We start from the raw sequence: 13,868 nt of genomic DNA, 5'->3' as shown, positions 1-13,868 counted from the left end.
TACATTACATGTATTTACACTGGGATAGTTACGGGTAATTTTTTTCTTCAAAAAAGCTAGTCGTTTGGTTCTCCGAAATGGCCGCCAGCCCTCCGTGTTTTGCATTTTAAGTCTATCGTGCTCGTGCCTTCGTACTCGTAATTGATAGATATACAGCTCAACAACGCCTTTGCAATGCACCAATGCAGCTGGATATGTACAGTCAAGAGAAAAAAAAGAAAAGAAAAAGAAAACCAAAATAGGAAAAAAATAAAAAGAAAGAACAAATTCCATCACGACAGTTTTTGCATGTACTAGTATCCATGCAGATGGCTCAGAGGGGCAGGGCAGGGGCCTGCCTGCCCGTCGAGTCTCATCGAACGTATGATGACCCGGGGCCAGTGGGCCCGCGGGTCCGGAATCCCTCCTGCTCGAAACACTCCCAGCCGCCATCCCGCTCGCGGTGGCTCCCGGGGAGCGGCGCCGCGTAGCCCCCGCCGCAGACGTGGTGGGCTCCGGGGTCGCTGACGTCCCCACCGCGGAAGCGCTCGAGGTCGGCCTCCATGTCGGCGAGGCGGAGCCGGTCCCTGCCGACCCACTCGTCGATGGTCTCGGCGATGATGCGGAAGCCCTCGGTGTGGCCGCCGCCGCGGGCAGCCTTGATACCGCAGGTGACGAAGAGGAAGCTGTGAATCATCTCGTGCAGGAAGGTGGCGATGAGCAGGCGGCGGTTGTACCGCGTGTCGCGCAGGATGGGCGAGCTGAGCACGATCAGGGTCTCGTAGCCGCCGCGGGGGGAGGCGGAGCGGCGCAGGGCGGTGGTGCCGACGACGTGGTGGGCGTAGCGGGAGGACGAGGAGTCAGACCCGGAGGACGAGGGCGACGAGGGCGAGGATGGGTGGCTCCAGTCCCAGGCGACGCGGTTGGAGAGGCGGTGGGCGAAGAAGAGGGCGTTGGCGGCTTGGAAGAGGGAGTGGAGGGCGGAGTCGTCGAGGGGGAAGGCCCGGGTGGGACGGCCGGGGGTAGGTTCCATGCGGGGCTGGATAAGGGAGTGGAGGATGCGCGAGTGCTTGGAGTCTTGGCGAGAGGACTGGACGTGGGCGCGGACGAGATGGGCGGCCTGAAGGTCGGCGATGAGGGGGGTGGAAGTGGCGAGGGGGTCATCATCCGGGATCTCGTCGTGGGCGGTGGTGTTGTCGGACGAGATGGAGAGGCCGGACTCGGTACGTTCCATCGGAGCCGAGGAGAAGAGGACAGCCGGCGGCGGCGGCGACGTCAGGCCGCCCGGGAGCGAAGGAAGAGGCTGGGGGGCCGGGGGAGGATAATAGCGAGGGCCATGGTGCTCCTCAGGGGTCTGGGTGCCCTCGCGAATGACGAGAAAGGCGAGGTTCTTGACACGGACCGAGTCGGACTCGGCGCGGGACGGACGCTGGTCGTAGCGATTGTGGTGGTGATGGTGGTGGTGGTGGTGGTGGTGGGTGAAGGCGCCTTCCCAGTCCTCCAGCCGAGCTCGCTTGACAGCCTCATAGTCATAATGGTCGTTGTCGTCATCGTAGGATGATGTCCTCTTGGCCCCATGGGCAGCAGATTGGTATTCGTAGGGCAAGTACGACTGTTCGGGAACGTCAGGCGGGCCACCGCCGCCAACGACCCAATATGCCATAGGACATGCTCCGTCCGAGGTGGCGGAAGAGGTTGGTTTTTCTTTTCTTTTCTTTTTCGTTTTAGGAGGCCATGTAGAGAGGATGGAGGAGTGGTGTAGTGGGAGATGATGGGATTCGGGGCGGATCGTATAAGTGAGAGGCTGGAAGGTGCGAGACCAGGGAAGGAAAGGGAGGGGCAGCGCCTGCAAACAAAGAAGCGGTAAGGGCGAGGAAAATTGAAAGAAAGCCAAGACAGACGGCGTATCCGTTACCCCATAGAAGTTAAGAAAACGACTAGCAAAGGTAACTGAGGTCAAGGAGGAACTGATCCGGGCCAAAAGGAAGGCCCTGACGGCTACACAAATGAATGAATCTTTGGATGACGATAAATCACGGGAATCTCATGCAGCGCCGCCGGCTTATGGAACCCGACGCGCGATTCCCGCGACCAACTCGTTGATGCCAAGGAGTCGGGGACGAATGGGAGCAAATGGGAGCAAATGGAGGCAGGAGGGCACCAGTTGCAACCGCCTCGCCTCACTCCTCTGCGACCATCCGAGTCGCTGTGGTCCCGCCAACAGGTGCCAGCAGATTGCTACATAGTAGCATATATGCCAGCGGATTGCGCCAGCGCTCAGCAGCGCCAGTCAAGCCAGTCAAGGCAATCCAAACAAGCAGTGAAGCAGTGAAGCAGCCGGCGGGTCGTGCAGAGTGCAGAACAATGCGTCTGTCGTGGGCCAATCCAGCGGTGTGCCTTGCAATCTTGGGGCGCTACGCATAGCCTGGAGCCTGGATGGGGCGCCCGTGCCTTGTGTGTGCTGGCACCTGTCGGGTCGCCATGAACTGAGATGGCCCAACGATACGGGGCGGGTTAGTGGTTACGAGTACGGAGTGTCCGTACGGAGTAGTTATTCGTGTGCTGGATTATGGATACGATGTGCTCGTGAGCGGTGGCGAGTTGTTGAATTGCCCCAGACCCGCGGCGATCGGATCCCTTGCGAGACGGGGATTCCCCTGCTTCCTCGGCCATGGTCGGCAGTTGGACCACAACGGTTGTACCCGCCGGGCGTAAGAGGCTCTGAGAGCCTCCGAGGGAGGCATCACGGTCACTCCACGGTCACGCAGTGTCTTGGACGCGCAGCAATTCGATGCGGCATGCCGGGCCATGCTGGGCCAGAGGAAGGTTGGGCAGATGTAGCGAATGCATGGTCGCACCTAATGTCCGACGATTCGCGGGGATGGGGCACCCCAGATGGCTTCATTGGCCGTCGACGCCGCTGGTCTTCCTCTGGTTGGCCGCCCCAAACGTATCATCTTCTGCCCTGGGCCTTGCCACCTTCGTTCGGTGACCTGGCTCTCCCAATCTCGCCTACGACATGGCCAGACGGCCCAGCCCGACGCTACTGAGGTACGTACATACATACGTACGTATCCTTAGTGTATACGAGTATCCGTACTCCGTACGAGTAACTACTAACTAACTAGTACTCCTTTAAGACTTCGCGAGTTCAAACTGATACTCCCCCGTACTCTGTACTCGGCTCTCAATCGTATCATCGTTTCATTATTACTTCGCACGAATAGTGATGCTATTACTATCATATTACGCTGACCCGTCCATATTATCTAGTGCATCATATAATGACGCTGGCATTAATATTTACAGTCGCTTTTGGAATCCTGAACCCCACATCCAAACCCAGCCAAACCATCCAGCCGCAGTAATTTTGACCAAGCAATCTCCGGTCATCCCATATTATCCGGGCCCAACCCGGAGCATCACGGCGGTGCAGCGAGTATACCGTCCGTCCTACAGCCCAAACGAGCTCCTGGTCCCTATCCCCAGGCTGCTCAAGAACCTAACCTCGCCCGCCTGGCGCTCCAACGCCTCCCGCATCCGCTCCACGTACTCTTGCCTCGCCTGGTCCCCGGCGCTCGCCTCACCCTCGCCCGCAAAGTCCCTCTCCTGGTACAGTGGCGTCCTTGTGAAGCTGACGAGGCCCAGCCTCTCCCCTGTCCAGAACAAGATGTCGTCATTGTTGGGCCTGCACGCCCCGTGCTTCGTCCGCGTCGACACAATCTTGCGCGCCACGTCGTCAAGTTGCGGCTCCGATTCCGACATGGAGCCCCGCCCGTCCGCTTCGCTATGCCCGACCCGGAGTCGACGGCACTCCGTGTTGCCGTCCCTCTCGAACCACTTGAGCAGACCCGACCCGTCCGAGAAGACAATCTTGGTCCCGTGATTCGCCACTGAGAGGATGGGCGACGAGGCTGCCGTGAATCGATTCTTGACTACCGAATTGAGAAGCGTCGTGCTCCTCCCTGCGGTACTCCAGGCCGGCGCCAGTCCGTAGATTTCCAGGCTGCCCTTCTGGTTGTAGCTTCCTCCTGCAATGAGGGCGCTCCCGACGCGACTCTTCATCTCCGCCACCTTCTCGGGGCTGGATTCCCCAAACTGCCTGATTTCGTGGTCGACCGTCGAAAACGGGTAGGGGAGCGCTGCCAAGCTGTTGACCACAGCCCCTGAGTGGATCGAGTTGACTATCGCTGGGAACTTGCGGCGGTCGTAATGGAGAATGTTGGAGAACCGCCCCGATATGTAAATGTCATCCGTCACCAAACTTGCCGAGCCGGCCTGCGGGAGCTGTGGGAGATATAAAATGCCCGTAGGTGTGGGCTGAGACAGCGATGCATACGGGGGCAGAGGGTTGGTGTCGAAGATGGCCTTGAAAACGTCGGTATCCTGCCACGATTGGCCGTCCACACGCTCCGGTACGTCGTGTATCACTTTGGCTCGGGCTCGGAAGTCATGCAGATGGACCCCAAGCGACGTACCCACAACCAGCGGCTTGTCTGGGTGAATTGCTGAGAGTGTCGTGATGGACCACTCGAACGAGTCGCGGCTCACCACGTCTAGGCGATTGAGATCCACCTCGATAAGGTCTGACTTTAATTAGCAGGATCCGAGCACCTCGGGGACATGCACGGACTCACGGCTCTGAACGGCAAAGTAGGCCTTGTGGTTGGCTTGGTCAACACTGACACGATCTGAGATACTTGAGTCGATCCTCTGGGATCGCAACCGCTCATTACTGTCCCTGAACCCTTCCATATAAAGCAGATCCGGCTCGCTTTTGGCAAGAATGCCTCCTTGCCTCCCCCGTGTCCCGTTGACATCCCACAGACACACGGAACCATCGTCTAGCGGTGCCACCGCGAGCTTGGTACCAATACCGTCGTCACCATCGTGCGGCGAGTAGAGAGCGACACCCCGGGCCTCTATGATGGCCTCTAGACCCCAGCCTCTCATCCGGGGGGTTTGTAGCCAGTTGACGCAAGTCGCGCCCTCCCGCTGAATGTACTCGTCGTACCAAAAGACCTCTTCGTCGGGGAATGCGGGATCCCAGTTGGCCATGTCCTGTAGCTTTTGAGTGCGGCGGCGCGATTGTATTGTTGCCTCCTCCTCATGTCTCTTGTCTTCGGCCAGTACGCTGGAGTGGTTATGCGGCTCGTTCGAGAGATCGCCATCTTGGGGGCCGTCGAGAAACATGAATGGCATTTGCGAGGCACGGCGGTTGATGAGCGATTGATACCAGGGGGAGTGGTCGAAGCAATGGACTCTCCAAAGATTGTTATCGAGACAAAGGTCTCGCATGTGTTTTGAGACCTGCTGAAGCCTGGAGATTTCGTAGGGTATGAGGTCTGGAGAAGAGCCGTGTCAGAAAAGGCCAAATATGCAGCCAATTGCCTGGGTACGCCAGCTGCGAATGCTCACAGTTGATAATATGTAGCCATATCTCTTCTGGGAGTGATCCTGGGAGTGGCGTTTTCCGCTCCATGATGCATGCTGGGCCAGGAGTGGCGAACTGGAAGGCAACAGTGACAAGGTGCGCGGGAAAGCTGTGGGCGAAAGAAGTATTGCGTCGGGTGGAGGAGGAGGAATGAGGGCGGGCAGCGAGGGGCTTGGAGGAGGAAAAATCGAAAGTTGCAGGTCAAGGGGAGGCGAGTGAGAGATCAGGGCTTCTTCCCAAGGTGGCAGAGGGGGAGCAGGACTGCTGCGACTGCAGAAGCTGCAAGCATGCAGGGTTGTTGCTGCAGGTGATGGTGCCACGGACCTGCCGTCAGCAGGTGCTGTATGTCTCGGATGGCGAAGGCATGGTGATGGCGGAGGAGAAGAGAGAAGTATAAGGATTGGAGCTTGGGAGCTCTGCGGGAGGAAGAAGGGGGGAAGAGGGTTCGTTTGAGTAAGTAGGTACGGTGGGATGGAGGAGCGGGATGGCGGCATGAGGCATTGGAGGCCATCGACTGCCCCGCATCGTTGGCTGCCCACCAAGTTCCACGGCCGTTTGCAGCCTCGAGAAATGGGCGATGCCGTTATGAATGCTATCTGCCTCAAGCCATAACATAACAGATGGAGTGTCCCACGATCAAACTTCACGCAGATGATCCCAAAAGATCCGACATCGAATTCATCAGGCCCAATCCCATTCGTCTCGCTTCTTGGCAACAGACTTGGCCGCCCCATTGCTGCATGTCAATCGCACAACATGCGGGGTGAAATCGACGATCGCTTCCAGGCCGTAGATGGATTGGCCACTACCACAGTCTGCCGCACCGCGTCTAGGCCATCTGGGCAACCCCTGGCCGGGCCTCGCCAGAAGCCGTGATTGGGCTCGTTGATGAGAGAAGTTGCTTGGCCGCTTGAAGCTAAATTCAGCTTGGAGCTTGGGGGGGCATCGAGCCACCCAGCCGGGCCCCACTGGGCTTGGGGGGCTTCGGGAGCCAAAGTTGTGGCCGCGGCCATGGATCATGGTACTGCATTCCTGCTTTCCCATGTCGATCACCCAACCTCACTTCGTCTTCAAGATCGCCATTGTATGTGGGCGTGGCGATATCAAGGCCTTCTCCAAGTTTAGCTGCTTGAACACAAGCGGGAGGAACTGGTCGGGCTTGGTGTGTTTCATTCTTGCTCGCTTCAAGTTTCTGCTGTTTTTCCTCTCCCGTATCGGACTGCAACATGACAAGACCCGAAAATCTAAGCACGAGACAATGTGCGGCTTGGACAAACCAGTGCAATGGTCGTGTCACTGCCGAATCCACTCGACCTGCCTACTGGAAGAAGAGCATTTTGTTGTTGACTTAATATTTAGTGATTATTTGCCCTCTGTCTACACCGTATTCTGGGCTTCTATACTCCTAGCTTATAGGTAGGTGCCTAGTAGGGTACTTCAGGTGAACAGAATTGTAGCACACCTGGATACTGAGATAGGGCAGGTGCTGTCGGGGCCAGGTACTTCCTACCCACTATAGGAAACACTTATTACTTACTTACCTACCAGTAGGTAGTTACTGGAACCATGCCCCGACCTATTAGAAGTGCTGGCCTTGCCCCAAAGGACGAATGACTGTAGCCTTGCAACTGTCCCTCATCTGGACCGTCAAGTGTCAACAGCTGCTTGCAGTGCCAGATCACTGCACGGGCAACACTCTCTCTCTTCTCACCCACATCCTGTTTATCGCGCCGTTCCTGCTTGTTTTTGTACCCAACCTCATTCAACACCTCCCATCTCGAGTCTTTTTAGACCATCGACACGTTCCACGCCCAACACTATTTCCATGGAACTCGCCTCTCACCACACACTTGCTGCAAGGCGCGCTCCTCTTCTATCTCATCGAGGTTTAACGACTATCCTATCCGGTGGTTATTTGGTCGAGAAAAGCGACACTCAGCACCTCTGAATTTTCTCATCTCGTCGTTGGGGTAGCTGTGCTCTCTCTCAACTGTGATGCGTGATGCTTCCGATATTTGAGGGGGTAGGTTATCCTTTTCAACCCTCACATGAGACAATAACTGTCATATACTGACCAGCAACCAGTCTCCTTGGGCTCATGCCTCAAGTGGTGTTCCAACACGCGATGCCGGCGACAGAATCACCAGCGCAAGCGTGGCATCATCGTCGGATTTGAACCCATTCACCCACGAGGACGATGATGTGATCCGACTCGAAGGTTTCCCTCCGGTAGATATCCGCATTTTTCCCTCGTCGGCCACGGACAAAAGGTCTACTCTAGCCTACCTCCCGTTGCCTCTGCAAAATGCGGGCAAAGATCTCACGGAGCGCCACAAATCTCACTCAAACTTGGACGAGGCTGGCTCTGAATGGGAGACAGTTGCCCCATCGGAGGAACTATATGAACAGCGCCCCGAGGTTGGTGAAATCCAGCTTAAACGACAGAGGAACTTTGAATTAGGTTCTTACGTTCACAGAACTATCAACTCCGCCACAACTAGCAGCTCTCTGGCTTGTAGGAGAAACACCATCCTCGGTCCTCCCGATATACCCCTTCCAAAGCTCCCAGGTGGAGTCTCGCGGGGGAACCTCGCGCCCTACCCTTCCTTCTATTCTCTGTCAAGCTGCTATAGCGACCTAGACACCAATGAGGAGATTGTCGAGGAACAACTACTGAACCTGGAAGCCTGGGATCCAGTTCGTTCCGACAGTCGCAGGCGACCTGCCACTATGGGTTTCGGAGGAAGCCTTCGGGTAGACCAATGGATGGGAAGGCGAATCTCGAAAATATCCAGTAGCACCAGCGGGGACCCTTTCCAGTATGATGGCGTCGTTTATTCGGCGTTTCTGAAGCCAGCAGCCGAGTGTGAGATCAGCAACTCTCTTCATCAGAGTACTATGAACCACCATGCCTGTTCTGATATCAATGACCTCCCAAAGATTGAAGCCATTCCCCAGTACGGTATCCGACCGAGCACAGGAAACTCTTTTTACAATCCGGCAGCCATTCAATCGACCTAGAAAGTCGATGACGCTGTTAAGATTCCGGTAATAAGAAAGGAGGAAGTTGCACGTTCCACCAAAATCGAAACCTCACGTCGACTGAGTGGGGATATCGCGATATTGATCCCGCCAAAGACAGACAATGCAACCGACGGGGACTGGCAGACAGTCACAACAGACCAGATCTACGAGCCTCCAAGAATTTGTCATGAGACTTTTGTAAAGGGCACTAGAAGTAGTCTTGCTGACGTCTCTGATGCCCCGGATTACGATTTTTGCCCGTGTGATAATGGTTCTACCGAAAGGATCATCCAACATCCACAACGGTTTGACCAGGATGGAACATACCACCTTCGCTGGGACAAGCAAACGAACAGGCGCATCCACGTACCCAGTCTCAAAGGCAACGAATCTGATAGTACCCTGCGAAATTACAGTCGCCAAGGCCCTCAGCCTCCATCTATAGCTACGGCTGCTATACGGGGGTTCTCCAACACCTTCCGTCGGGATCATTCTATCAATCGACCCAGCGCTGGACATCGAAACGTTGAGATGAGAACGGTTGGGGACAGCTACGAAACTTTGAGTTCCGAGAACTTAGTAGGTGTTGGATCCGAAGATGACGCACAGACGAATCTTCACAAGAAATCTCCTTTCCACTGGTCTTGCGTCCAGCAGAGTCCACAACAAGATCCTCCCAAGGCTCGATTGAGCATGTTCGACCATCCGCTTTATAGCCCAGGAATTTTCGAAGATCCCAGTAGCCCAGGTGTATCACGCGTATCGCATGTCAAATTCCCCCCGAACGGAGTTTCTCGGCTCCCGTTTCCCCTGATAAGTTTGCCAGAAGCAGCCAAGCTGCAGCACTTCCGGAGGGAGCGGGGCGAAGAGGACCATAGCATAACGGGAGGCTCATTCATGGCGAAGACAAGGTCGGGAACTGTCAGCACTGCTTCCTCATCGCAGGGTCCCTGGACGCCTCTTTCCCCCTATTTTGGCTCCCAGATGGGATCACCACACGTATCCTTGCCCGCGCCTGTACCCGCCCACCAACGTTCCCATATGGCTGATTATAGAAGAACAACTACTGGTAAGTTTCCAGGGACCTGGAGGCTGGAAGATGAGACTGACGGCACTCTAGCAAGTGACGACAATACCGAGTTCCCGCTTATCTCGTTTGGCGTTTTCGACACACCCCCTTCGGGTCGGAAGGCCCAAGACTCCCACAGATCATTCCATAAAGGTGGACCGTACGACAGTTGGGGAATTCTTGGCAGTCGCCTACCATCATTCCTTGGTCTTCGGAACCACAAAGAAACACAGACTGGGGATCGAGATGCGAGCGACGCCGAGCGCCGTTCCCTGTCCTCACAGCTTGACCCTATCGAGTCAGCAAGAGAAGGTGTCCTCCACCGTCGACAGTTTCCAGATGATGCAGAGCATCGGCAGGGGATCATTTTTCTGAATGTCATGATTTTCTCATTCTTCTTCCCGCCCGCTGGAATACTAGCACTTTGCGGGAAATTCGACAGCACCATTTCCTGGTACACGCATGGCCAGCTGCATGGCTTGAGTCAGAAGCAGCGGGGCGTTTTAAAAAAGCAGCTTTGTGCGGAGGTTGTGGTGTTCACCATCCTCATCGTCACACTGGCTGTGTACTACTCTGTCCACGGCTGAAGTGTATGGATGGGGAACCATTTCTGGGACATGTGAGGAGAACTCAGTGACTGTTCATGTCGGCGAACCAACAAAGAGGATAAAGAAAATGGGATTGGTGGAAAGGATGGCGTAGTATGGCGAACGACATCTCGGCTGTGTGGGGTTGCAAATCATTCTCAATTTGGTAAAGGGGAGCTGTATGGACAGTAGAAAAACGTCGCACCGCACTTGAAGATAGCAAATTTCAGTCGTGAAGTATATTCATTGTTGCACGGACTATGCCGTAGCCATGTAATATCTCTGTTTGGTGGAGGCTCGGCGTCGTACCCTTTGAAGGCCTGTTTCTTGGAAGAAAGTCGACTATGGGCGCGGCCAAGCCCTCCGCTTTGCACGACAAGGACATGGGATGTGCTGTATGAGGCGCACCAGAAGGGTCCAGCCTCATTACTTGTTGCTGCTGCTGCTGCTGCTGCTGTATCCGGAAGAGAAGCTGGCGCCGCTGGGGGACGTGTAGGTGGAGCCACCGCTGCCATTGTTGTAGTAGGTACTGCCGTTGGGGTTGGAGTAGTAGTACGATCCGTCACTGGGGGGGCTTTGGTGAGAAGCAGTTTCATGATGATGTATGCTAGAGGGTTCCTGAAGGGCTCCTACCTGTTGGAGTAGTGGTACGAGTTGGAGTTGGCCACCAAATGTCGAGCGGCTACTTGAAGCTTCAAGTGGCTTGGGGACGGCAATGGAATTTCGTACCAAGTAATGGGGAACTGAGACATGTTTCTACAATGCCAATAGTACATACCCTCAAGTTCTAACCTTGCTAAATATTGAATACCTAGACTCAAGTGCTCTCCCGTCGACGATATAGATTCTTGGTTACGTTCATGTCTAGCAGAGTATACAATGGGCCATCATCCTCCGTATCTGACTCATCCTCGTCCCAAGAGTACGAAGACGAATACCTAAGAGCTGATATGACCCTGACTTGCCCCCTTGTAGTGTAGCCCGAGCCACGACGGTGATTTCTTTTTCATATCTATCTGGGATGATGGGTTGGCCTCCCAATGCCGCCACTTGCTTCAGGGTAGTCTAAAGATGCGCTTTCTGTGACTGAGCGCACCAACAGGTAAGCATAAAGACGAGAATACCGGAGGATTGGGATGTTAAAAATGCCCGTTGTCTAGGTCTTTGGAATAGAGGGCGAATGAGACAAACAGGTGGCTCCAACTAATTATAGAAACCAGTGAGACTGTGTCATGCGAGTTGAGATTTCGACATGAGCTTCCCCTGTGGGTAACTATTAACACCAGAGATCCTTCTTGGCAAGCCTCCCCTGATGCTCAAGACGTAAGGTATGTCGTAATATTTGTCCACCTCTGCGGAAAGGCCCTCGGCAATTATCTTCTTGATATCGTTAGGCCTGTGCGCACACTTTAGGCTATCCATCATCAAGGAGGGGTGTTGATTCCCAGAAACTGCAAGGCTATTAGTCTGGCCATCTGCAGCTTGTCGTGTACTCTTCTGAATGTGGGAACCAGGTACGGAGCCGCTATTGTTGGGTCGAGATTTGAAATATGATCGATGGTGGAGGAGCACCGACTTGCCAGCTCCCGACGGTTCAGTGACCCAGAGAACCTCTCACTCACAAGCTTGAGATCTGGTCAGTCAATGGCTTCAAAGGCTCGCTCATCTTCGCGCCAGCGGCTCTTGACCTTGGCAATCTCTTCACGGCCACAATTTTGGACTTTGTCTTTCGATATCGGGCCTTCCCCATCAACGCGCTTGCAGGCATCTTCGTAGCACTTTCGAAACCTATCGATAAGCTCATGCTCGTCGTCTGAGTAGATCCGCTGGAGGACCTCGAAGAGGACAGCGAAGATCAGCTATCCCAGGGCTGGACTTGAGGTGGAGGTCAACGTTCTCGAGAAATGGTAGATGTTTATTTTATTGTCGTTGATGCAAAGGGATAATTCCATGATCATCGCCTGTGCGCAATCGTCGGTGTCGAAGAAACGCAAGCTTAATAAGAATCTGGTGACATCCCGACCTTTGATCAGATTTCTCGACAATATTTTGGATCTCTTTTCCGCCTCGTCGCCATCGATAGTTACTCGTTGAATGGTATCGATATACTGGGGGGTAAAGTGGTGGTTGTAATACTTCTCAAGCAGCGGGGAGACGCATGCTTTAACCTTATCGAAAGCCCAAATAGTATCCGTGCCATTGACTTTAGTCTAGTTGGGGAGTAAACACAACTAATTTGAGGTTGTATTTCGCCCAGCGCCATCTCCTTCGTCCCGTCCCTCCCATAAGAGTAGTGGTGATTTGCCCGCTAGGATTTTGCATCCGCAGGTCGTCAACCATTTGATGAGACGGCGGGCACACCAGGCATTCGCAGCAACATCTTCGGCGTTATTATTGTGGGCGTACACCATGAACAAGCTGGGAGCGGCTTGGTGGTTGAGTGCGTCCTGGTGTGACAGCTCGGGAAGTACTTTGTCGAACAACGTCTGATGCGCTGGAGAAGTTATCCATCGACTATTAGTCACCCAAGCTTCTTACTTACCCAGTCTAGGTGTGTCTGCCTACCTTCGTCTAGATGTACTGGGGTTTTCTTTTTCTTCTTCTTCTTTTAAAAAAAAATGACTGGATACCATTCTTGTGAATTGAATGAGCCTGTGATGTGATAGTCTGGCGGTACACGGGCAGGGTAGATCGTGTCTACCTCGCCACAGTGATGGCTGATATGCAATTGCCTCCAAAGAATGTGAATATAACAGGAGAATATAGTTTATCAGGGCTTAGACAGTAATCCTAAACAAGTAAATAGCACTCATGTAGATATCTAGCACTTCTTATACCATAACGGAATTACGTGCCAAGTATGTAACACGGTACATGTATCCCTGCCTACTTCAAGTACGCCAGACCTCCAACAGTCAACTAAACTAGGATTAATATTTCAAGTCTTTATGCAGTTTTATACTTGCATTTTTCGCGCATGACCTTGAATTGTGTTATGGATGCCTAAAGTGCTGGCCCCCGGCCCTGTACTTTGTAACTCCTAGGGGGGCGGCACATATGATGGTAGTCTGATAATAAAGAGGCCTGTGTGAGGCTAGACAAGAGAAAGCTGTCAGAGGAAATCCAGGATGCGAAGAATACCGGTGGCTATACAATGTGGGTTTAATGTATTATGGAAGACCAACCCCCGTTTTTCCTTTTTGGGGTTCACAGCTAACCCTGAATATCGAAAGACCACAGACCAGCAGAGTATCCGGTATTTTCAAGCTATATTTACATATTCACAGGATCTATTTTTGTGTTTTTAGAGCCTAATTATTTGCCCTACCCATATGCCAGCCTGCAGTCTGGAACATGGGTATTGATGTATTTTCTTTCATATTTTATTGGGCAGCATTCAACCTCGACATATCCAAGTAATCCACATCCCACAGGAATGCGCCCTGGCGGGTTAGTGTGCATTATTTATAGTCAAAGTGAGTATGAAATAGTGTATTTCTAGTTGCTAAACCGTTTAGTAAATCTACCTACGTTAAGGGGCAACCCGTCATACTTTTCTCCGGGGTAATCTTTTTTTTCCTTTCAGATGAGATTCGAAAAAGGATGCGTGTTCCATTGATTTCTAAGGTGCAAGCTTTAGATATACCGTCAATCAAAAGCTGGCAGGAGTATTGCGATCGTCGCCTGCGCCAACGGATTGTATAGAATGCCCCAGGCCATGATCTTAACCGTGACGTGGATGGGTAACCTCCTTCAAGAAAGCCAAGATGATACA

The 13,868-nt window shown here is 53.6% G+C and overlaps 2 protein-coding genes across 2 annotated transcripts; both read right to left on the bottom strand.

The window, feature by feature from the left end:
* Positions 1 to 352: 352 nt before the first annotated feature.
* ACO1O0_003323 (uncharacterized protein) lies at positions 353 to 1,642 on the bottom strand (the record flags this gene model as incomplete). The annotated part of the gene is made up of 1 exon (XM_083192777.1): positions 353 to 1,642. The coding sequence occupies one exon, from the start codon at positions 1,640 to 1,642 to the stop codon at positions 353 to 355; it is 1,290 nt and encodes a 429-aa protein (XP_083051834.1).
* A 1,790-nt stretch (positions 1,643 to 3,432) lies between these two features.
* On the bottom strand, positions 3,433 to 5,181 carry ACO1O0_003322 (uncharacterized protein; the record flags this gene model as incomplete). The annotated part of the gene is made up of 2 exons (XM_083192776.1): positions 3,433 to 4,565; positions 4,617 to 5,181. The coding sequence occupies 2 exons, from the start codon at positions 5,179 to 5,181 to the stop codon at positions 3,433 to 3,435; spliced, it is 1,698 nt and encodes a 565-aa protein (XP_083051833.1).
* Between the last annotated feature and the right edge of the window lie 8,687 nt (positions 5,182 to 13,868).

Source organism: Amphichorda felina (assembly GCF_050947745.1).
Source record: "Amphichorda felina strain 45539 chromosome Unknown scaffold_3, whole genome shotgun sequence".
NCBI lineage: Eukaryota > Fungi > Ascomycota > Sordariomycetes > Hypocreales > Bionectriaceae > Amphichorda > Amphichorda felina.
Note: the sequence above shows the minus strand (reverse complement) of the source record. Positions and strands in the feature narration are given on the sequence as shown.